This window comes from Saccopteryx bilineata, chromosome 4, assembly GCF_036850765.1.
Source record: "Saccopteryx bilineata isolate mSacBil1 chromosome 4, mSacBil1_pri_phased_curated, whole genome shotgun sequence".
Classification (NCBI taxonomy): domain Eukaryota; kingdom Metazoa; phylum Chordata; class Mammalia; order Chiroptera; family Emballonuridae; genus Saccopteryx; species Saccopteryx bilineata.
Genome location: NC_089493.1, coordinates 33,750,809 through 33,776,306, shown reverse-complemented (window position 1 = coordinate 33,776,306; position 25,498 = coordinate 33,750,809). Strand labels below are relative to the sequence as shown.

Sequence of the window (25,498 nt, the reverse complement as noted above, 5' to 3'; positions counted from 1 at the left end):
AAAAAAACTGGGGTTGGGTAGGTGGGGTCTCTAAAAAGCCCAGGACATGAGGAAAATGAATTCTCAAACATTTCACCATTTCCAGTTACTTTAGTCTCTCAGGCCATCTTGCTTATCTATGGCAATCTTACAAAAAAGAGAACTCCTTGGGAACAGATACCACCTCTGACGTAGTAGAGTAGATACCTGGTAACCTAGTAGAGTCCTGGTAAACATTAAACCTCCAGCAAATATTTGTTCCAAGAGTAAGTAACAAAAGCTACCCTTTATATAAAACTTGCTACTGTGCCAGACATCATACTAGCTCATGGAATTCTTTCAAAAACCGTAACAGTCAAGAATTATTATCCTCATTTTACAAATGAGAAATTAACCCTGAACGCTTATGTAAGGTAGCAGGCACAGAAATGGTAAAGCTACAGAAGACTTGGATTGAGGTCTGGTCAATTCAAGGTCCTCATTCTTTCCCACGTTGCTGCCCAGGGAACCAGGCACACACTAGAATGGTGTTATATTGACTCTGTAGGAATTTATATTTTAACTGTTGCAGTCCAAACCGTGTGGTGTGTGTGTATACCCTGACCCCCCCCCCCCAGGGTGGTTAGCATCAGAAGCACTCTAATCAGGAATCCACACTCTGGAGCAGGGGTCCCCAAACTACGGCCCGCGGGCCACATGTGGCCCCCTGAGACCATTTATCCGGCCCCCGCCGCACTTCCGGAAGGGGCACCTCTTTCATTGGTGGTCAGTGAGAGGAGCATAGTTCCCATTGAAATACTGGTCAGCTTGTTTATTTAAATTTACTTGTTCTTTATTTTAAATATTATATTTGTTCCCCCTTTTTTTTTACTTTAAAATAAGATATGTGCAGTGTGCATAGGGATTTGTTCATAGTTTTTTTTATAGTCTGGCCTTCCAACGGTCTGAGGGACAGTGAACTGGCCCCCTGTGTAAAAAGTTTGGGGACCCCTGCTCTGGAGGATGGTTACATAAACACTTCAACTGCCATCCACACTTACACCAGCAGGCTAAATGTGCTTGAGGGATGCTAGAAACAATCTCTCGCTGGTTAAATAAGTGGTTTTCAAAATATAGAGGTAGCCAGAAAGATTATTTGGGCCCTCGCATGAATGATGTGTGAAAAACAGACAGACCAACTCTCTGACTCCTCTAAGCAGGTGTGGAATCTTGGTGCCTGCTTGCTAATAGCTGTTTGTCATTTGGCAAACTTTGGCCTTGCCATTTTTATTGTTTTTTTGTTTGTTTGTTTGTTTTGTTTTGTTTTGTTTTTTTGTATTTTTCTGAAGTTGGAAAGGGGGAGGCAGTCAGACAGACTCCCGCATGTGCCCGACCGGGATCCACCCGGCATGCCCACCAGGGGGTGATGCTCTGCCCATCTGGGGCATTGCTCTGTTGCAACTAGAGCCATCCTAGCGCCTGAGGCAGAGGCCATAGAGCCATCCCCAGCGCCCAGGCCAACTTTGCTCCAATGGAGCCTTGGCTGCAGGAGGGGAAGAGAGAGACAGAGAGGAAGGAGAGGGGGAGGGGTGGAGAAGCAGATGGGTGCTTCTCCTGTGTGCCCTGGCCGGAAATCAAGCCCAGGACTCCTGCTTGCCAGGCTGACGCTCTACCACTGAGCCAACAGGCCAGGGCCAGCCTTGCCATTTTTAATATCTCACCTGTAGGAGGTTTTGGAAGAAGAGACAAATGGCCTCCACTCACCTTGCATCTCCAGTGGCTGCAAGTATAAGAACCTGACAATTGCCAACGGGCCAAATTAGTCCAGACCTGTTCACAATGAGTGCCCATCCAGGCCTCATCCTGCTCTCAGAAGAAAAAAGGAGGCCCTCCATTTCAGTGACCCCAATGACCCTTTGACTCTGGGCATATGCTGACTTTCTTCCTTTCTCTCTGCTGTCAGGCCCCTATTAATAAGCTAACATCGAATAGAAATGAGCTGTAGATGGGGTGGGCACTGGCCCCCAGCTTCAACCTGCCCCTCCTGCGCTCCTCTCTCTACCACTACAGCCCCGGCCACAGATGGTGCCCAAAATGGCTTTTTATTTACTGCAGTTTTACAAAGTCCCCCCTTATAATCCTGTCTTTTCCTCCAACTCTGAAATTGTCTGACTTGAAGAGTAGCTGTATTGAGGAAATAACTTATTCATTTTACACCTGGACAAACTGAGGCAGGAAGCAAGGAGATGGTTCGTCCACGCTTAGAGCCGGGCATCTAATAGTGTACCTAGAACAACTTAAAAGTCAGCTACTGGCCCTGGCTGGTTGGCTCAGTGGTAGAGCGTCGGCCTGGCGTGCAGGAGTCCCGGGTTCGATTCCCGGCCAGGGCACACAGGAGAAGCACCCATCTGCTTCTCCACCCCTCCCCCTCTCCTTCCTCTCTGTCTCTCTCTTCCCCTCCTGCAGCCAAGGCTCCATTGGAGCAAAGTTGGCCTGGGCGCTGGGGATGGCTCTATGGCCTCTGCCTCAGGCGCTAGGATGGCTCTAGTTGCAACAGAGCAATGCCCCAGATGGGCAGAGCATCACCCCCTGGTGGGCATGCCGGGTGGATCCCGGTCGGGCACATGCGGGAGTCTGTCTGACTGCCTCCCCTTTCCAACTTCAGAAAAATACAAAAAAAAAAAAAAGTCAGCTACTATGAATGAATGAATGAATGAATGGGAAGGAGGGAAGAAGAGAGAAATGTGGCGGCAGCTGATGTCATTGTCTGGGTTTGGCCAATAGCCACAGTCAAGAATTTGACTCTTGTCTCAGTTCCACAGAGAGCTAGCTACGTAGATAGTGCTGTAGACAGAAAGACCACGAGAAAATGACAGTGACTCAGTCGTCTCAGCCCTTAATCTCAGGGTTAAGTTGGAGTATGCAGCCTGGAGGCCCATAGGGATTTGTCCCTGAGGTGGAGTGACAATGTGGGGCTGTGGTTCAGGGTGATGTAGAAGCCAGGTCTCATTGGAGCCAGAACAGCTGCTTTTGCTGATTGGGGACCAGTGGGGAGGTGGAGAGGACACCAGAAACCCAACCAGAGTTGCTGGGCTGCCAGCATGGGGTGGCTGGGACCAGGCAGAGGAGGCAACACCAACAAAGGTGACTGGTAGAACAATGCCTAGTTTTAGACTGGAAACTCTGCCCTGCCTTTGAGCATCCCTCGGTGGCCTGGTTATTGATTACTTGCAGCCCCCAAAGAATGCTGGGGCCCAGAGCTTTGGAGATCACTCTGGCCCTGGAGCAGAGGGGGGGACGAGTCCCTTCTCCGCTAATCATCCATTCACTCTGGTGAGTAATTGGTAGGGGCTAATTATAACAAATTTAAGAGCTGTAAGACTTAAGTATAATGATGTAATTGGGACGATTGGGGACATAAGAATATGTCCTGCATCATAGGTGCTAGTATTGTATTGATGTTAAATTTCCTAAGTATGATATTAGAACGCCCTTGTTCTTAGGAAGGTACATGTTAAAGTGCTCAGGAGTAAAAGGCCAAAATATGTGCAAAAAGGGGATAAAAATGTTGTGTACCACTAACTCTCAAATGGGAGCGGGAGAGAGAAAAAATGCGACAATATGTTAACAACTGGTAAATCTAGGTGAAGAGTATATGGATATTTAATGTACTTTTTAATAACATTTGTAGGTTTAAATTTTTCAAAGTAAAATGTTGAGAGGAATGGTTGATGGAAAAAGAATAGCTATCACTTAGTGAACAATAATTGGATTCCAAAACATAAATATATGTAACTTTTATCTGATATAATCCTCTAACCAATTCTAGAGGGGGACATTATGATTCTCATATTAAAAATAAGGAAACTGGGTCCCAGAGAGGCTAAGGAACTTGTCCAAGTTTACAGAGCTGGGAGTAAAGCTGAGCCCAAAGCAGGGGCCAGTCACACAGGTGAGTGTGGTTGGGATACCAGTGGCTATCAGTTTCTTGAGCCTGTCCGTGTTCTAAAATTGTCTGTGCACATCATTTGTCCTCCCTTTCTAAAAGCCGTGGACTTTGTGATCAGTTCCTTCATTGGCACAGGTGGGAGGGAATGAAAGGGCACTCACATATGCTGATAAAGTGTAGGTTGGTGCAATCTCCTGTGAGGGCAATTTGACAGCATCTATTGGAATCTAACATACCTGTTGTGTTTAGAGCCAGTAATTCCACTTCTAAGTATTAAGCCATAAAAACAGTCATACTTGGCCTGACTGTGGTAGTGCAGCGTACAAAGTGTTGACCTGGAAACACTGAGGTTGCCGGTTCAAAACCCTGGGCTTGCCTGGGTAAGGCACATATGGGAGTTGATGCTTCCTGCTCCTCCCCACCTCTCTCTCACTCTCTTTCTTTCTCCCCCCCCCCCAAAAATGAATAATAATAAAAAAGTCACATTTGTGGACCAAGATGTACGAAGACAGTCATTAAAGCAAGGTGTATAATAGTCAGAGTTTGAAAACATCCTAAAATGTCCATCATTAAGAATATTAGGGAACCATTAAAAATAAGGCATCTCTAAGTGTGCTGATAAGTCACACTTAGAGTCAACAAATGGTAATGTCAAGAGAAAAAAGCTAGATACTTCTCTAAAGTTGAGGGGATATGAATACATATGCATTTATTTATAGATACTTACATATGCATAAAATATCTTGAAAGGATACACACAAAAACGTACAACAGTGGTTGTTTGGGGAAGAGTGATCTGAGAGGCAAGGGAGAGGGTGGAAGACTTACTTTTTATTGTTAGCCCTTCTCTATTATTTGAAATTTATACTATGTGCATGATTACCAATTCCAAATGAATGAATGCATGAATGAATGACTCTCCCTTACAAACTCCAGAGGACTGCTTTGGGGCTTCCTTAGGCGATTTCTAGAATGTTGAAGGGGACAGCAGAGGCCAGTGCCCCAAAGACTAGGTAGCTCACCTATCCCAGTCTTCAGGAATTATGAATCTATTTGCAAGTTCAGCCCCGGGAGTCCAATCTGGCCCAGTTGGACTTTCACCCTTGCCCTCCTGAACTACAGGGACCAGCTTTTCATAGTGTCTGGGCCCTTGAAACTGCGTGAGAATCACCTGGGAGCTTGTTAGCTGGGCAATTTCCCCACCTTCCCTCCAGAGACTCATTAAACCTGAGGTGGAGCCCGAGGATCCTTCACCGCCATCTGGACTGAGTCTTTGTAAGTCCTTTAGAGAACCCAGCTGGCGTTTGCCTTTTTGGAAGAAAGCTTTTATCCCATAACCAAAAGTTGAGTGTTCCACCTCTGAGTGTGTGGGATTATACAGGTGACTGAGGAACTGTAAGCCCTTAAAGAACAAGGGTACACTGAAGACAACCCTGCAAAGTGCCCAACAGACAGTGTCCTGTTTGGCTTTCTTCCTTCTTGGCCGGCTCCTTTAAATAAATAATGCATGCACACATGCTCGTGTAGTTCACACACACACACACACACACACACACGATACCCTCTGGGCTGCGGTGGTTTTTCTCCCCCCTCCAAATATAAATCAGAACATTAGTATGCCAGTGGGACAGAGTGTTTGAAATAAGAACTTCTGCTTCAAATATCCTGGCGTTAAAGTTTGTACAGGTCGCCGGACAATGCTGGAACCTCCTCTGGTGGTGGGTGATGGGGGAGGGTCTGGTCTTGCGCCCCTCCTGCGAGGGTCCCACGCTTGTTGGGAGCAGAGCAGATCCAGGGACGACCTCGCGGTCCCTTGTGGCGCCTGGTGCGGCCTCCGCGGAGAGCCGGGGGCCGGAGTCCTAGAGATCCCAACACCCACGGGGTGCCCCACCGCCCCAAGAACAAGCCCCGCGCGGCAGGGAGGTAGGAGGCTGGAGCCTGCTGAGGTCATTTCCTGTGCCTCTCCGCGAGCCGCCCGGGAGCCGAGCCGGCGCTCTGCCTTTAAGGAGCGGGCGGGGAACGGAGGGGCGGAGGGAGCGCGGCGGAGCGTTGAATGGGGCGCGGGGAGGTGCGGCTCGGCTCGCCTCGCCTTTGTGCGGCCAGCCTGCGGGCACCCCTCCAGGCCCCAGCCTCTCCCCGCTCCGCCCACCCCGACCCCTGCTGCCGGGGAACGGAGACCCGGCGGCCGCTGTGGACTCGGACGGGAACGACGCAAGGTCAGTGGCGGACGCGCGCGGAGGGCGACCGGGTGCCAGCTGTGCGGTGGGACGCCCGCGAGCTCGCCGGAGGTGAGTGGCACCGTTCTGCTTTGGGTAGGGCTGGGCTGGGGGTGCGCGCTGGCCTGGAGGGTGCTTGGCGGGGGGAGAGGACCGGGTCCCTACGACCCGGAGGGCAAGTCTGGAGCAGGTGCCTCCCCACCTGGAACGGGCTCCTAGCAGCTGGGAGCGTTGGGAGCCGCGCGGTCGGGCTCGGGAGCCAGCACCGGGAGGCGGGGAGTAAACTTTCTGGGGAAGACCGGGAGTTTGGGACCGGCTCGATCTAGTTGCTCCCTGGAAGAGCCCTCGGAGCGTACTTTCAGGCTTTTCTCCGCGTTGCCTCTGCTGTCGCTGGGTTCCATCCCTCCTTCTGCCCTCCCCACTTGATCTCAGATTTTTCTCTTCTGTGATTTCTCGACTTCTAATGGGTTTAGGCTGGACTCCTAGAGGCAGGTCAGCCTTGCAGGAAAGAAAACAAGTTGGGCGTCGAATGACACCAAGAGCTTTGTGTCCTAGGAGCCTCAGAGAGGAATCGGTCACTAGGGACCAGGGGGCCTTGCTAGGGGGCGGCAGAAGCAGTGAAGACCCTGATCCTAGAGTAGAATCCGTTCCCTGTCGGATTTCTCCCTGCCAGGATATCTCCATAAGCTTTTACTGTGAATCCACCTCATAAAACTCTTACAGACAGAGCCTTAGTTCCAGCTAAAACTTCTGCTTGGAAGATCATTTTAGTAACAATTTCAATGGAAAAGTCATTGGTTCTTTCATCATACTTTTTGAACTGTCTGATCTGCCCCAGGCGCTGTATATGGTAACATCACTTAACGCTTTATAAAACATCAATTCCAGTGTTTCTGCATATTATTATCTCCTTTTTACAAAGGAGGAAAGAGACTCAGAAAAATTGTGATTAGCCCGAGTTCATATAGCTAAAAAGTGGAAGAGGCCAGACACAAACACAAGCCTCCTAAATCCCAAAGGGTTTGGACCGCTGTCCAGTCTACCCTCCCTACAAGGCTGCTGGGGGGGTGTGGGTTTGCTCAGAGCTGAGTTATGGTGGGGTACACCGTGTGCTCCCAAACTCTAACACTGAAGCTTTAACAGCTGAGGAAATGCGGTGCCTCTTCTGCCCTCTTCAGAAACCACCAGCTAAGAGGGAAGACTATGTACCTCCCACGCTACTCCCCTCCTCCTCCAGCCTCCTCACTAGTCCCTTCCTCTCTCTACGGGGCTGAGTAGGTGTATGCAGAATCTGTGTGCTCCTTATGGGTTGTAGAGTGCTTTCTACGTGCTGGGGGTAGGGTGCCAGGATTCCCTCACTCCTGATCCAGGTAACTTCACAGCAGGCTGGCTGCTGAGTCCCCATCCTGGCATACCCTGGCCAGCCCAGCAGAGCCGTCTCCTCCTTCTGTCAAAAACTAATTTAAGGCTCTGACTGGGCAGCTCAGTTGGTGGAGCATGTCCCAATGTGCCCCAGTTGCCAGTTCAGCCCTAATCAGGGTGCGTACAAGAGTCAACCAATGAATGCACACATGGGTGGAACAACAAGTCAGTGTTTCTCTCTCTCTCTCAAATCAATAAGTAAAAATTAAAAAAAAAAAATTCAAAACTGACTTCTCTGGGGGAAACCCGCACATTTTGCTAGTTGAAGTAAAAATTAGAGTAGCCGTCAGGGAGGGAAATTTGGACTATTTGGCCATTTAAAAATATATATCACTTAACCCTACAATTCCATTCCTAAGACTTTATTCTTCAGCTATATTCTGATATATATGAAATTATATATATTCGTTGAATATTCGTTACAGCATTGTTTATTTTAGCAAAAGGTTTCAAACCAAATATCTGTCAATAAAGAACTCTTAAATAACAGTCATGCACCACTTAACTATGAGGATACATTTTGATAAATGCATTGTTTGGCAATTTCATTGGGTGTGAACATCATAGAGTGCAGTTACATGACCTAAGTGATCCAGCCTACTACACACTAAGCTATGTGGTATAGCCTGTTGCTCCTAGATTACAAACCAGTGCAACATATTACTGTACAAAACAACATGAGATTAAATCAAGCACAGGAGAAAATGATGCAATCAACAGATGTGGTAGCTGGCATGACATGGCACACTTTTATAGCAAACTTCTTTTTAATAAGCTGAAACAGCACAATCTAAAATAACAATAAAAAGGATAATAAATACACAAACCAGTAACAAGGTTGTTTGTTATTATCAAGTATTACATGCTGTATATAACTGTATGTGCTGTCCTTTTCTATGACTCGCTGTGCAGCAGGTTTACTTGCACCAGTATTGCCCCAAACACACGAGTAATGCATTTGTGCTATGATACTATGATGGCTATGATGTCCTTGGGGGATAGGAATTTTTCAGCTCCATTATCATATGGGAACCGTTGTATTTGCAGTTCATCATTAACTGAAACATTGTTATACAGCACATGACTGTAAAATCATGTAGTAGCCACACAACGGAGTACAATAAAGCTGTTAAAAAGCATGGAAAGAAAATAAGGCAGATATGTATATTGATATAGGAAGATCTCTAAATTATAATAAGTATAATGTGTTAGTGTGCCACCATTTGTGTGTGTGTGCAACATGTATATGAATGCTTGTCTAGGCACTGAATACTCTGAAAGACACAAAAACCCATAACAGTGGTTGCCTCTGATTAGAACTATGGATGAAGGGCAAGGGTAAGAAGAAGCCTTTACATTGTTTACTTTTTGGTTCAACATTCAAAAATAAAGAGATAAAATCATTTTTAAAAATCCCCTGTGAGCCCGACCAGGCGGTGGTGCAGTTGATAGAGCGTCGGACTGGGATGCTGAGAACCCAGGTTCGAGACCCTAAGGTCGCCATCTTGAGCGTGGGCTCATCTGGTTTTAGCAAAAGCTCACCAGCTTGGACCCAAGGTCCTTGGCTTGAGCAAGGGGTTACTCAGTCTGCTGAAGGTCCACGGTCAAGGCACATATGAAAAAGCAATCAATGAACAACTAAGGTGTCACAACAAAAAACTAATGATTAATGCTTCTCATCTCTCTCCATTCCTGTCTGTCTGTCCCTGTCTATCCCTCTCTCTGACTCTCTCTCTGTCTCTGTAAAAAAACAAAAACAAAAAAACACCATAGCAAATTTAAAATGGAATTAACCTAGAAATCAATAAAAAGTAACTGACAAATACGAAAACACAGATATTAAACACACATATAAATAACACATGGTGCAATAAAAGAAAAATAAATAAATAAAAACAATAAAAATCTCCTGTGAGGGGGCGGGGGAAGGGGATTAAAGAGATAAAAATATATGGTGATGGAAGATGATTTGACTTTGGGTGATGGGCATACAACATAGTCAATAGTTCAATACTATAGAAATGTTTACCTGAAACCTATTTATTCTTATTGATCGGTGTCATCCCATTAAATTTAATTTTCTAAATTAAAAAAAAAATCCCCTGGCCCTCTCTCCGAGGTGGATCTGGTGGTAAGCACATCTGTGGACCACATCTACTCATATGCCCAGGGCACTGTTGGTTCGCTTTTGTTGATAGTAGCTGCCATTTATTGAGTGCTTATTGTGCGCCAGGCTTTTGTAAATATCTCCTCTAATTCTCAAAAAATTTTGTATAGTTCAACCTAATATTTTTGTCCTCAATTTCAAACTGGAACTGAGGCTCAGAGAAGTTGACCAAATGGTTTAAGGTCACAGGATTAATTCGTGCCTGAGCCGGGTTTCAGATCCAGGCCTGTTTGGCACCAGAACACAGGGTCGTAGTCACTATCCTCTGCTGTTTCTCTGTACTGGTTCTGTTCTCCAGGGATGCTGCTCCTGGTTGTCCCAGCCCTTCTTCTGTGTTTAGATCCCTGAAAGCTGGAACTTGCTCAGCTTTCCTGCCCCCCCCCCCTCCCAATCACTGTGAAATGTCCTGCTTGACACCCAGGAGAGAGGTCAGGTGCATGTTGTTGACTTGATCAGATGCTCCACGCTCAGAGGGAGATGTGCCCCTGCATCCACTCCCCCTCCCCCAGCTCCGTCCTCAGAAAAGGGGCTGAGGCGCAGGGCTCTTCCCCTCCCACAGTTGGGCGGGTGGTCAGTCTTGTTTAGCAGAGCACTTTCAGAAGGTAGTGGTTGCCCCTCACAGCAGGTGGAAATCACAAAAGGTGCTCACACTCAGGGAGTGAACTATAGTAAGGTGACACAGGAGAGCCCAGTGGAAACTGTACCCAGAACAGAGTTCCCATGAGGCATCCTCTGATGCCTCCTGCAGTGACTTCTGGCCTCTCTTTTAGGCTCTTGTATTAACTGGCCCCCTTTGCAGAGAAGTTCCAGAATATTCGTGCTGTAGCCCTGAGCCTTGCAACCCGCCAATCTTTATTTCTCTCTATGGATCCAACATTGCATTTAGGAAATGCAACTTAACCAATGTTGGTGGAATTAGATTTAATCTCAGCATTTTGTCCATTTCTGGTCAAATTCCTAAACTTGCCAGACCCTTCCAGGTCAAGTTTGTGTGTTCTCTGATGCAGGCCCAGAGCCTGAAGGTGCCTCCCCACCCCCTGTGCTCTCTTTTCACCACTCATTCTGCCCGAAGCCCCTTCTTGCGAGGCCGATCTCGGAGCGCCTCTGCGGCCTGTCAGTCTGGGGTGCTAGAGGACTCCGAGTTCTGGCTCAGATGCCGGGCCATGCTGTCCTTTGATTCTCACCTGCTCAGCCGGTTAGCATGCTTGGTACTAATCGGAATCAAAAGAACTGGGTTTCACAGGAGTGGCTGTGAGTTGATGATAATTTTGTAGTTGAGTGTAGATAGAGTACATGGGGATTTATCCTACTGTTCCTCTACTTATGGGTGTTTGAAGCTTTACAGAATAAAAAATGAAAAATAACAAACTTTGAGCTTGCTTTTGTCCGCATTTTATGTCCCTTCTCTCATTTCCCTGTCTGTGACTGCTATTAGTTTTTCGGTTTTTTTAAATTATTTTTATTTATTTATTCATTTTAGAGGAGAGAGAAAGAGAGAGAGAAGGGGGGAGGAGCAGGAAGCATCAGCTCCCATATGTGCCTTGACCAGGCAAGCCCAGGGTTTTGAACCGGCGACCTCAGCATTCCAGGTCAACGTTTGATCCATTGCGCCACCACAGGTCAGGCAGCTGCCACTAGTTTTGTATCTGTGTTGGCCTAGCCTAGCCTGGTAACATGGGGCTCTGCCACCACATCGGAAGCATCTTCATGTAAAGAGGATGTTCTGTCTGTTGGGGAATCAGGGTTTTGGGTCCAGCTCTGATACTACGCTTAGCTCTATGTTTCTAAGCAGTCACAGACATGGTGAGCTTTCTCATCTGCTCATTGTCCTGCACCTCAGGGACGTTGAGAGGCTATAAAGGTACACCGTTGGCAATGCTTTGAAATGTTAAGAACCATTCTGTAAGTTTATTTCCATTGGCCCTCGTGCATTTTTATAAGAGGTGATTTAGCAGGTGAGATTCAGCTTACTGGTATCTTCCCTTCACATGCTGGGTTTTTATAGCTGCTGCTCTGACCACCTGCTTCTGTTGGAAGAGCGTCTGGGCGTAGTGCTTGGCAGCAGGCACCTTGCTCCAGATCTGTTTCGAAACTTCTTAGCTCTCACTGTGGAGACAAGCCTAGCAGGATGCCAGCTCTCTGGCTAGCAGCCCCTAAGGCAGGGAAAGGATTAGCTGGCACCAAACTGGTTCAGAACCAAGATGCCGTGAAGGTGCTTGATGGGGGAAAGCACTCCCTTTGGTCTAGGTGTGATCTCAGATGTCAGGGCTGGGCAGAGACCGTGAACATGTTTTATTTCCAAAGGCCCTGGAGATTTTGAGAGTTTGAGTTTCTACTCTCCAACGGAATCTGAGCCACGGCTTCCACAGTCAGTTAGAGGCAATTAAAATTCACCAAACTCTTTCAACACCGCAAGACCATTAAGTTTTCCAGCCCCTTGGTTTTGCCTGGGTGCTTTCAGCGCTAATTCTTAGCCCTGGTCGGCCCTGGCCGGTTGGCTCAGCGGTAGAGCGTCGGCCTGGCGTGCAGGAGTCCTGGGTTCGATTCCCGGCCAGGGCACACAGGAGAAGCGCCCATCTGCTTCTCCACCCCTCCCCCTCTCCTTCCTCTCTGTCTCTCTCTTCCCCTCCCGCAGCCAAGGTTCCATTGGAGCAAAGATGGCCCGGGCGCTGGGGATGGCTCTGTGGCCTCTGCCCCAGGCGCTAGAGTGGCTCTGGACTCAACAGAGTGACGCCCCAGAGGGGCAAAGCATCGACCCCTGGTGGGCATGCCTGGTGGATCCCGGTCGGGTGCATGCGGGAGTCTGTCTGACTGCCTCTCCGTTTCCAGCTTCGGAAAAATGAAAAAAAAAAAAAAAAAAAAAAAAAAGAATAGTAGTGCATGAATTGACTATTTGGCAATATTATTAAAAAAAAAAAAATTCTTAGCCCTGGTCTAGGTGCAAGACTTTCAGATCCTAGTTTTGGATCTTCCAGTTTTTAAAAATTTATCTAAGAATTTTTTTTAATTTATTTATTAAATTTAATGCAGTGACATTGATAAATCAGGGTACATATGTTGAGATAAAACATCTCTAGATTATTTTGACATTTGATTGTGCTGTATACCCCTCCCCCAAAGTTAAATTGTCTTCTGTCACCTTCTATCTGGTTTTCTTTGTGCCCCTCCCCTCCCCCAACCCCTCTCTCCTTCTTCACCCCCTCCCCCCCCCCCCCCCCCCCCCCCCCCCCACCCCTGTTGCCATCACATTCTCGTTCATGTCTCTGAGTCTCATTTTTATGTCCCTTCTATGTATGGATTCATAAAAACAGTGGTTAGATGCCACGAAGTAGGTGGCAATGCCTTAACCGTATGCGTGTTGTTAGGCCCGAAAGCCTCTTCCATCCTTGTCAAGGGGAGTGCTAACCTTCTCTCCTTTCATACAACACTATCTAAGAATGTTTAAAGCATGCAATACCTGACTATTTTAGTCAGGGTCACTGACTGCTTTTCCCTTAGCTTGTCAAATAAAAAAATAACAGCCAACACGACAATAGCCATCTGGTACGAATGAATCAAAATTACACCTTTTTTAATTTTTTGGTCAGATTGGGAAAGAAGATACTTTTTTGGTGTGCCACAGAATTGTAGTAATTTGTTTATGTGTGCCAGGAGATGAAAAGGTCGAAAATCACTGATCCAAGAAAAAACAAAAGCCCCTGAAAGGACAATGGAATCAGATGCAAAGCCTGGTGGCCTTGGGTCCCTCTCTGGAAGCCCCACAAGGTTCTGTTTTGTCTTTTCAGCTGTGATCTTAGCTCAGAAAAGGTCATGTTTTGTTTTTGTCTTTTGTCTTCCTGCCCGTTTCTGTTGGTCCCAGTCCTTTGAGGTGGGAATTGCTGGGAGGTCACAATGTCCGGATTGTTTGGGTTGACAGTCCGGGGGAGCAGCAGCGCTGAGATCATATGTCCAGTGTTCTGAGCAGCCCAGAGCCAAAAGACTTAAGACACTGGACCCGTCAGTAGTCTAATTGTTGGGTTTGTTGACCCTTTAAAAAAAAAAAAATTTTTAATCAGGACACGTGATAAATGTTCTGTGCTAATGGAGCTTATGGTGTCAGAATATTTGAGACCAGAATGCCCTGGAAACTCTGGAAGACAGGCTCATTTTAGCACCAACAATCCTGAAAGAACTTAGAAAATATTTCTTTTATTCTTAACAATCCACCTCACTCTTTGTGAAATCAGAATTTTTTCCGATTTCTGGGTGAGTAAAGAGCACAGTGGCTGAGAACAGGGACTTTGGAATGACTGTGTCAGACTGTCAGCCTCTCAGTCCCTCAGTGTCCCCATGCGAGACCAGGGACTGGTGATCACCCATTGACTCCTGGGTTGCAAGGATTAGAGAGGCACATGTGCCTGGCACACAGCAGGAACTCAATAAATGACAGCTCTGTGTGGTATGTAATGGGAGAAAGCTACTTTAAAAAGTCAAATGGGAGGTGGGAGCACAGTGGTGGTTAACCCAGGGAGGACAGGCCCCTGGTGCGCCAGGGTAATATTTGGCGATGGTATTGGACGTGGCTGGGTCCTGTAGAAAGGGAAAGGGGATTTTAAAATATAGAAATCTCCATGATGGAAAGTTCCAGGCATATGTTCAAGTAGAGAGATCAGTATAAAGCACCCCCATATACCCATCATCCTGCTTCAGAAAATGAACACTTTGATAAATCTTATTTCCTGTATCTCCCCCTGCTCTTCACCCTGTACCATGAAATGTTTTAAAGCAAATCACAGATATTGTGTCACTGTACCTGTAAATCTCTCACAGATGACGTTTTAAAAATATCAACCTAAAAAATAAACACTCATTCTGAGAAGTCACCTAATACTAGGGTGCCCAGATGTCATGGTTTGGGACAGACCAAATTTTTTCCTGTTGCCAAACATAATTATTAATAGCACCCTAGGAGGGGATTTTTAAAGTCCTGATGATAGATGTGTCTTCTAGCCTTTCTCCCCTCTGCGCTCACCTGTGCCCGAGTCTCCTCTCCTGTACACATTCGTACATCCTTCACTTTCTTACCCCAGCCCAATTTCTCCTCTCCAAAATATCCAGAAGACATTCGGATAGATTCCGCTGGCTGGAAAAATTATAGGTGTCTACTTGATGTGTCCTGAATTTGTATAGTGTTTTTCAAAGATTGGTGGGTTTCTCCAGAGGCTGCAGCAAAATATTTACCAATTTCCTGGTTTGCATCTTATAACTTAAAGGGAAGAGTGAGAATCTGTCCCAGTGACAGCAATGGACAGAATTCCACCTAAAGAGAAAAAACAATTTTCCAAGCTGCTTTCCATATTTCCCCACCTGCCATCTATACAGCTGTGGTAGAGCCACAACTGTACTGGAAACCGGGTTTGCCTTCAGTGAGCTGAGTGAACTCGACACCCCCGGCCCCAGCAGAGTCCCCCCGGCTCCCTGTTATCTGTATTACCCTATTTATCTGTATATGGATGAGCTATTGTGATTGCATTGTCATTTTGCAGTGAGACATCCTTGAAAAACTCAAAGGCAAGGGACCTCTGTCATTTATCTTTGCAGCTCCAGGGCCCAGAACAGTGTCTGGCACATACATGTTTGTTGAATGGATAAAAATGTGTTAAATGGAATGATTGAATGGAAAACAAATGAGCCCTACTTTTCACTTTCATAAAACTGAGACCAGGTTCCTGTTATGGTTTCTTAGGAGTGTGGTCCCCTGAGGCTGCGCAGCTAACTTATGACAGAAGGCGACCCACTGAGCTAAGGAAGGGGCCATGAGACTAACTTTCCTACCCCAGCCCCATTTTCTCCTTCCTCCTTTGGTCTCCTCTCCTCCTTTCCCCGCATAACCCCTCCTCCTACACTCACTTCTTTTCCTCTCTCTGTGTGCTGGTTCTCAGGGCTCTCTGGAGTACCCAGAAGTCGATTCCATCATGGCTGAACTCAAGGTGGAGACCCGGGCCAGCATGGACTGGCAGAAACGCTGCCTGGCCCTAGAAACCCAGCTTTTCCGGTTCCGCCTACAGGCCAGCAAGATTAGGGAGCTGCTTGCTGATAAGGTGAGTTTTAGAGAGCAGATGCCTGCCTAAGCTCACTGCAGGGGTCTGTGTCAGAGAGGGGGAGTGGGAGAAGGGGAACTTTGGGGGGGAGGTTATATTTTATTTATTTTTTTGAAATATATTTGACATATAACATCATGTCATTTAAAGTGTTCAACATGTTAATTATTGTAATATAGTTGCCATCATAGTGATAATTAGATCTATCAATTACATAATTATCATTTCTTTTCTGTGGTTGGAATAAATAAGTTTTAGTCCCTTAGCAAGTTTGATGATTTTTTTTATTGATTGATTTTAGAGAGATAGAGAAGCATTTATTTGTTGTTCCATTTATTTATGCATTCACTGGTTGATTCTTGTATGTGCCCTGACTAGAAATCAAACCTACAACCTTGGTATATTGGGAAGACAGGCTAACCAACTAAGCTACTGAGGCAGGGCATACAAGTTTGATGATTATAATACAATACTCTTGACTGTATTCACTGTACTGTGCATTTGATTCTTAGGGCTTACTACTCATTGCAGTAAGGTGAACTTTTTTTTTTTTTTTTTTTTTCCATTTTTCTGAAGCTGGAAACAGGGAGAGACAGTCAGACAGACTCCCGCATGCGCCCGACCGGGATCCACCCGGCACGCCCACCAGGGGCGATGCTCTGCCCACCAGGGGGCGATGCTCTGCCCATCCTGGGCGTCGCCATGTTGCGACCAGAGCCACTCCAGCGCCTGAGGCAGAGGCCACAGAGCCATCCCCAGCGCCTGGGCCATCCTTGCTCCAATGGAGCCTCGGCTGCGGGAGGGGAGGAGAGAGACAGAGAGGAAAGCGCGGCGGAGGGGTGGAGAAGCAAATGGGCGCTTCTCCTGTGTGCCCTGGCCGGAATCGAACCCAGGTCCTCCGCACGCTAGGCCGACGCTCTACCGCTGAGCCAACCGGCCAGGGCAAGGTGAACTTTTAATAAGATACTTTTTACATATGCAAAATGAAACCCACCCAAGATAGCTTTTTTTCTTTTGGTTTTTGTTTGTTTGTTTTGGGGGGGGAGACAGATGAGAAGCATCAACTCATAGTTGCGTCACTTTAATTGTTCATTGCTTTCTTCTCAGATGTGTCTTGATGGGGAGGTGGTGCTCAGGCCAAGCCAGTGACCCCTTACTTAAGCCAGAGACTTTAGGCCCAGGCCAGTGACCTAGGGCTTCAAGCCAGCGACCTTTGGGCTCAAGCTGGTGAGTCTGCATTCAAGCCAGTGACCTCAGGGTTTTGAACCTGGGTCTTCAGTGTCCCAGGTTGACGCTCTATCCACTGAACTACCACTACTCAGGCTTTTTTTTTTTTAAAAGATCAAAATCAAAGCAGTTTATTAAGCTGGAATCCGGCATCTTCCCTGCTCTGCTTCTTTGTATGGCACACCGAAGAAATAACACCAGTTCTCTTGCTCCTTTATCACCTGAGTCACAGGGGGCTGCAGGGGAGTTTCTGATATCCCCTTCACGTCCCTTTAGTGTGGGGGAGGAGGGTGTTTCAGGAGAGAAGGCTGGGAATCCCCATCCTACTGCTCACCCTCTCTTAAGCATACGAGCTGCGTAAGGCACCTGGGTTTCCTGGTGACAAGGACACAGGTTTTGGAGCCAGATCAACCTGGCTCTGCCACTTATTAGCTATGTGACTCTGAGCAGCTTTCTTCGCCTCTAAGGCAAGGACACTAATGTCTATCTTTTGGACTTATCTTGAGAATTGTATCAGATCACAGATATAAAGATTCTGGAATAAAATAGGTCTTAAATAGGAACAGTTAACGTATTACCTCTACAGGTTTGGGAGGGAAAGGGAGCACCACTCATAATGTTTCTGTGGGAAGGTGCATTCTGAACGGCTGACCTTCAGTGGTATTTTGGAGCATAACCCATCCAGACAGTAGAGTCCTGCACTAAAAACATATGTATAATATATAATCTTAACTGAATCAACCATTCTCTCTATAGTTTTGTTTAGTCTATTCATTTGCTTAGCAAACCCTTCTTTAATAGTATAAAAGTAAAATTCAGTCTACCTTTCTCCAACCAGTGTCAAAGTCTTCATTAGGAAAACCTGCATAAGCGACCTGTTTTAGTGACAGGCCCACAAGCTGGAGGCCAGGAAGACAAGTTATTGGCATCGTGACTGCATTTCCACTGCTGACGGGAGTGGCCCTGGACTAGCCTGGACTAGAACTCAGGAACCTTGGGTCTGTTGGCATTGCCATTGCAGAGCGGATTGGCAGGGTTCCTACGGATGTGGTTCAGTCACTGCCAATAGAAAAGGTAGAGTTCTACCACCTCAGGGAAAGGGAAGCAGGCCTTAGACAGTGGGTCTCACGGGGTGGTCCTGGGACCACCTGTGCTAGAAACCTGGCGTGCTTGTTAAGCATGTGCATTCCTGGGCCCCACCTAACCCCGCTGATCTCAGTCTGCTAGGGTGCTGCTAATAATCTGAATGTTTAACAAGCTCCCAGAAGTTGGTTTCATGCGATATACAGCTTGAGAGCCTTGCCTTAGGTCAGGGGTCTCAAACTCAACTCAGCATGTGGGCCGCAGAGCAAGATCACAGCCATTCGGCGGGCCGCACTAGGTCTACAAAAGGCAACTGTTATGCAACACTTTTCTCACTGCAGTTGAAAACAAAAAAGAATCAGTACAAAATTGTTTGGCGGGCCGCAAGTTTGAGACCCCTGCCTTAGGTTATGATGCGAGGGAAGGTAAGGATAAGTAGGGATCAGCCAGTTGATCTAAACACATCTCGGAGGGAAGAGACTTCCATTTCAAGTAATATGGACAACAAAGTTACTTTCAAAATGACCACTGTGGCTTGACCAGGCAGTGGAGCAGTGGATAGAGTATCGGACTGGGATGTGGAGGACCCAGGTTCAAGACCCCGAGGTTGCCAGCTTGAGCACGGGCTCATCTGGTTTGAGAAAAAGCTGACCAGCTTGGACCCAAGGTCGCTGGCTTGAGCAAGGGGTTACTTGGTCTGCTTAAGGCCCACGGTCAAGGCACATATGAGAAAGCAATCAATGAACTAAGGTGTCACAATGAAAAACTGATGATTGATGCTTCTCATCTCTCTCCGTTCCTGTCTGTCTGTCCCTATCTATCCCTCTCTCTGACTCTCTGTCTCTGTTAAAAAAAAAATGACCACTGTGAAACACCTAGACATATGAGATTGAATATTTAAATTATCCTTCTTGGTTTAGAGCAGGACACTGAAAATAGAGGAATCCTCAGAGGGAAGAATAAAGAGGAAACACCCAAGTGGTCCTCACCTCTGGCAGCTGAGTGGGGTGGGGGATGTGTGGTTGTCCTCCCTTTAGTAATGAATGACTTGAGGTTTGAGTTTTTACATCTGTGCAGACCAGTGAGGTCTGCACATTTGGAAGCTGGGTTTGATACTGAAACTTCCATGTAAAATCAGGACTATTAAAGGGTTTTACCCTAAATGAAAAGGTAGACAAAAAAAGACAGTCATCCACCGAGATAGGAAAATGATGGACCAGCTTCTCATACTTAGCTAAGACTCTGGGCAGGAAAAGGAAAAAGAAAAAAAAAATGTTCCCTGAGAACCTGTTGATGATCTTAGTTAAGCATTAGAATTTATACTGTCTTTGTTAATTAGGAACCCTAAGTTCTGGGCCAGAGATCCCCCTGGGGAACCTTGTAGGAAAAGACACAGAACCCCTCTGGAGAAACAAGACCTCAACCCCGACCATACAGAATCTCCACAGGAAGAGAAAAATGTTTCAGTGAAGATGAATATATGATCCAAAATGACTAAGTATTGAGAGAATAATCTATGGTGAGTGAGGGTCCAAATATACAACAAACAACCGGACTAGAGCCACCCACCCAAAGAACTTCTAATAATAGAACTGTTGGCAAGGTTCTATGTAATAAATGAGTTCAAAACTGTTGGATACATAATGAAGTAATTTGAAAACATGAGACCAGAACAAGACACTACCTGAAAAGATCACATAGACTTTAAAAAGAACCCAGTAGAACTTCTAGAAGTGAAAACTGTTTTCATTGAAATTAAATGTTCAGCCTGACCAGGCGATGATGCAGTGGATAGAGCGTCGGACTGGGATGTGGAAGACCCAGGTTCAAGACCCTGAGGTCGCCAGCTTGAGCACGGGCTCTTCTGGTTTGAGCAAAAGCTCACCAGCCTGAGCCCAAGGTCACTAGCTCAAGCAAGGGGTTACTCGGTCTGCTGAAGGCTCACGGTCAAGACACATATGAGAAAGCAATCAATGAACAGCTAAAGTGTTGCAACGTGCAACGAAAAACTAATGATTGATGCTTCTCATCTCTCCGTTCCTGTCTGTTTGTCCCTGTCTATCCTTCTCTCTGACTCTCTCTCTCTCTGTCTCTAAAAAAAAAGAAAGAAATTAAATGTTCTGTGGATAGATTAAACACCAGATTAGGCACTAGTAAAAACAGACTTAATGAATGGAAATACAGACCTGAGGAAATCATGCAAAATGTAGTACAGAGAGACAAAGACACAGGGGCTGAGACATGGATGCTAGAATGGCAGGATCCCATGTAGTAAGATGCTAGGAGTGGGGAAGAATGAAGGAGAGCCTTTACTCAAAAGAATAATAGCTTAGCCTGACCAGGTGGTGGCGCAGTGGATAGAGCATCGGACTGGGATGCGGAAGGACCCAGGTTCGAGACCCCGAGGTCGCCAGCTGGAGCGCGGGCTCATCTGGCTTGAGCGAAAAAGCTCACCAGCTTGGACCCAAGGTTGCTGGCTCCAGCAAGGGGTTACTCGGTCTGCTGAAGGCCCGCGGTCAAGGCACATATGAGAAAGCAATCAATGAACAACTAAGAAGTCGCAACGCGCAATGAAAAACTAATGATTGATGCTTCTCATCTCTCTCCGTTCCTGTCTGTCTGTCCCTGTCTATCTCTGCCTCTGTAAAAAAAAAAAAAAAAAAAAAAAAAAAAAAAAAAAGAATAATAGCTTAAATGGTTCCAAACCTGATGAAAGACATGAAACCCCAGGTTTAGGGAGCAGAATGAGTGTAAGCAGGCCTTTTTTTTTTTTTTTTTTAATTCATGCCTACTATATTAGCTAGATCAGTGTTAGTCAACCTGGTCCCTACCGCCCACTAGTGGGCATTCCAGCTTTCATGGTGGGCGGTAGCGGAGCAACCAAAGTATAAATAAAAAGATAGATTTAACTATAGTAAGTTGTTTTATAAAGATTTATTCTGCCAAATTTAGCAAAAATACAACATAAAGTACTTGGAAAGTAGTTATTATTATATGCTTTAACTTGCTGTAACTCAGCTTTATAAATTTTATAAAGTAAAGTTACTTCTCTACTTTATAAATTACCATTACTGTGGAACCAGTGGGCGGTTAGAAAATTTTCCTACTAACAGAGATACAAAAGTGGGCGGTAGGTATAAAAAGGTTGACTACCCCTGAGCTAGATTATAGTTTGGCTGCTGTAAGAAAGAACCCAGAATAACAATGGCTTAAACCAGACAGATGCTTATTTTCATCTCATGTAGTAACTCAGATGTAAGCAGTCTAATTCTAGGGTGATACCTGCTGCATGTTTGAAGATAGTTCATCCTGATGTCCACCCAACCCCATTCTTTTAAGTGCTTGACCTGGATTAATTTCTCCTCTTCATATCCCATCGGAAAAAACTTGGTTACCCACCTGCAGGGAAGATTGGGAAGGATAGTTTTTGTTCTGGATAGCCATGTACTCTGCTAAGATGGAAGTTTTATTTATATGAGAGAGAAGGGGGGGGGAACAGATAAGGAACTAGGGAATAATTAGCAGCCTGTAAGTCTAGAATTTGAGTCTAGAATAGTAGTAATAACAAATAGAGTATAAAATTTTCGAATCATTGGGCAGGAAAATAGAATAAAGGAAATTTATTAAATTCAGGCAAGGAGAATTAAAAAAAACAAGTATAGGGCCTGACCTGTGGTGGCGCAGTGGATAAAGCTTCAACCTGGAAATGCTGAGGTTGCCAGTTCAAAACCCTGGGCTTGCCTGGTCAAGGCACATATGGGAGTTGATGCTTCTTGCTCCTCCCCCTTCTCTCTCTCTCTCTCTCTCTCTCTCTCTCTCCCCCCTCTCTATAATGAATAAATAAAATCTTTAAAAAAAAACAAGTATAGGAAAAGAAGAGTAAACAGAAAGCACAAAAATGCAACAGTAGAAATAAATCCAAATATACTGGTCACAAGGAGACATACAAGGGTGTATATTGCGGCCTTAACGTTTGAAAACTGGAAATACTCTAAATGTCTATCAACAGGTGACAGATAAACATACTGAGTTTACATCATGGATAAACAATAGGATATGACACTGCAGTTAAATATAAATAAGGTAGAGCTACGTGTGTAAAATCAATAAATCTCAAAAACCAATGTTGAACAAGAAAGGTCAGAAGGATATATCTGCAGAACAATACAGCTTATTTAAAGTTTTAAAACATGCAAAATGGTAGTGTCTGTTGTTTAGGGGTATATACAAATGACAACTGCCACAAAGAGAGGAGTAACATTGGGGAGAAATACACAGGAAGCCTCAGTTATCCGTAGTGATCCATTTCTTAAAAACTTTTCTGATATAAATTAAAATTTGACAAAGGTGAGTGGTGGATACATTTTTTATTAAAATGATTCTCTGCAGGCTTCTATTGGCCTGAAATATTTCATAAGAGATGTTTTGAAATGCTGCCCTCTCCTATTCCCCTGGAGCCTTAAACACATTATTAATAAATACCTTTCTCTGCCGCTCCTTGGGTCAGAGGAGGTTGAACTTTCATAATACCAGCCCCTTCTTCTCTTCCTGGATGTTTTTGATCATCATGTAACCAGAATGCCCTCCCATAAAAATGTTGGGGGCTTGGCCCTGGTCGGTTGGCTCAGTGGTAGAGTGTCGGCCTGGCGTGCAGGAGTCCCGGGTTCAATTCCCGGCCAGGGCACACAGGAGAAGCACCCATCTGCTTCTCCATCCCTCCCCCTCTCCTTTCTCTCTGTCTCTCTCTTCCCCTCCCGTAGCCAAGGCTCCATTGGAGCAAAGTTTGCCCGGGCGCTGAGGATGGCTCTGTGGTCTCTGCCTCAGGCGCTAGAATGGCTCTGATTGTGGTAGAGCGATATCCCAGATGGGCAGAGCATCGCCCCCTGGTGGGCATGCCGAGTGAATCCCAGACGGGTGCATGCGGGAGTCTGTCTGACTGCCTCCCCGTTTCCAGCTTCGGAAAAATAGAAAAAAATAATTAATTAATTAATTAAAAAATGTTGGGGGCTTAGCACGTGACTTGGGTAAAGACGGAAGCATGCCAACATGGGGCAGGAGAGACCGTCTGTGGGAGGGGAGAGGTCAGGAGAGTGTCCTGAGTAGGAGCATCGGCTGGGAGAACTAAATAAGAAAGGACTGAGACTTAGGAAGAGATGTGGACCTCTTGGCAGAAATTCTTACGGCCACACACACCATGTTGCTCAGTGTCAGGCCTACGCCTGTCACCTGCAATCATCCCCAAACCAATTGGACAAGTTCAACGATTCTGTAGAGATTGTCCACAATACATCCAGGTAAGTTTCACACCCCAGGAAGAGATGCTTGGGTTTCTCACGGGAGCACCTGCTGAGGCTGAGCCCAGGGCCTGTCTCTGTCACTCCTCCCACAACCTACTTGTCAGTCATCATCAGTACCCACTTGCACGTGGGTGAGCCAGGTCAGTGGGGTCCCCCTAGCCGGCCCTCTCACTCGCCTGCCCCCTCCACCTCTCCACACAGCTGGCTCGCCTGTACAGTCAAGATGCAGAGCCTGGATTCCTGATGGCCGCTCACTCCCTGCTAGCTCTCTTGCAGGGCAAGCCAAGCATGGGTGTTTCCCAGGGCAACGGGCCCTGCCTGGGATCAGATTCCGCCCATTGCTGCTCAGGCTTAGAAGTATGTCCTCCTCCTTTCCCCACCACGCAGCCTACTCATACCTGACTTCCTCTGGCAGAGTTGCCATTCTACACTTGGAATAATCTGTCCTAAAAGGAGTTGCCTTTTTTTTTTTTAAGAAAAAATGTCAAGGCTATCAGATACTCCCTCACCTAAGGGTGAAAGGGGTTAAAGATGAGAGGGGAGACAGAACTTTAAGCTTTGTTTCTGCTCTTACTCCTTTCAAGGTCTGGTGTGCTGCTCTCCTGGACGCCCAGGGTGCCAGGGCCGCCCCTGGGAGCCAGATGAGCTGTGGGTTCACTTTGCATCCAGTGCGGAGGCGAGGGAATGGCTGATGTCTCAGAGTTCACATTCGCTCCGCTCCCTGGGAGGCATTGCCCCCGCTCCCTTCCTTGGTGTGCTGAAGAAGTCACACAGGCTAGTCAGGTCAATTTAAAACCTCGATACTGTTCTACCAGGCCGTGTAGAGGGGTATTGCAAGTCCATTGGACTTTCCTCATTCTTATCAAACTTGTGCCTCAGTTATCCCATCAGAAAAGTGGGAATGTAGTTTCTACCCACAAAAGAGCTTTATAGGAAGCGTCATGATGAATATGGCATCAGTATTAAAACTGGTACAGGTCCTACATTTTTAAATTTATTTACACCCTGTCTGTTTCCAAAAGGAATTTGAGTGGATTTATTAAAAAAGAAGAAATAAGTAATAAAAACAATTTTCATTTTTTTAGCTTGAATATTTTTAACTGAAGCCGCTTTTCCCAAGACCCGTTCCAGTGGGACCGAGTGCACTTCCTGTTTTCTAGAATCCCTTGCTAATTTTGTCAATCAAGGTTTTGAAATATAGTCACTCAGTTTTATATTTATAGATCAACAATTTGTAATTCAGGATCTCTTTTTTTTTTTCTTTTAAATAAGTGGTTCAGTTAATTTCCTCAAACAATGAACATCGCTCTTCCTCCTTCAGCCCACAGGTTATAGAGAGTCAGTGATTCAGCTTCGGCCCCAGTTTCGCAATGTATGGGTAGAACACGAGCCCAGTAGGTAAAACATCCTTAAGTGGGAGTCTGAGCACTGCGGAGACTGGCTGGAAACGTGCTGAAGTTCGCGTCAGCCTCAGCAGATCTCTTTGTCGACAGATCTGATTTTCTTTGGGAGCCGATGCCCTGTAGAAATTTTATTCAGTGTGTGTGAACATATGTGCATGCGTGCAGGGTGGGTGGGTGTTTGTGTGTGGGGGGGTGGTATTGTCTTCCTTACCCTCTATTTTTGTCAGGTCCACTATCAATAGTATTTCTCAGGAAGCAGAGAGTCGATAGAGCCCTGAGCTCCTGTAAAGCCATTTTAGGAGCCCCGTGCTGCTGGGCCTTGTCCTGGGGATGCCTTCCTACAGGACTCAGTGAGCTGTGCTTCACATTCTGTGGCCAGTCTGGTGTGTTTCAGGATGTGCTCTGTGGACCACCTGCATCAGGATCATCTGGGATTTTTTTTTTTTTTTGTATTTTCTGAAGCTGGAAACGGGGAGGCAGTCAGACAGACTCCCGCATGCGCCCGACCAGGATCCACCCGGCATGCCCACCAGGGGGTGGTGCTCTGCCCATCTGGGGTGTCGCTCTGTTGCAACCAGAGCCGGTCTAGTGCCCGAGGTAGAGGCCACGGAGCCATCCCCAGCGCCCGGGCCATCCCCACTCCAATGGAGCCTCAGCCGCGGGAGGGGAAGAGAGAGACAGAGAGGAAGGAGAGGG

The 25,498-nt window shown here is 46.3% G+C and overlaps 1 protein-coding gene and 1 non-coding gene across 2 annotated transcripts in view; one reads left to right on the top strand and one right to left on the bottom strand.

Moving 5' to 3' along the window:
* The first annotated feature begins 5,928 nt into the window (after nt 1-5,928).
* PLEKHH1 (pleckstrin homology, MyTH4 and FERM domain containing H1) overlaps nt 5,929-25,498 on the top strand; it is a 62,803-nt gene continuing 43,233 nt past the window's right edge. The window contains exons 1-2 of the mRNA XM_066277247.1: nt 5,929-6,195; nt 15,634-15,792. Coding sequence (XP_066133344.1) covers nt 15,667-15,792 — 126 coding nt within the window. The 5' untranslated portion in view covers nt 5,929-6,195; nt 15,634-15,666. The remainder of the gene's footprint in view (nt 6,196-15,633; nt 15,793-25,498) is intronic.
* Nucleotides 13,015-13,140, bottom strand: LOC136336714 (U6atac minor spliceosomal RNA). Its single transcript, XR_010731541.1, has one exon. It is a non-coding gene; the product is annotated as a U6atac minor spliceosomal RNA (small nuclear RNA).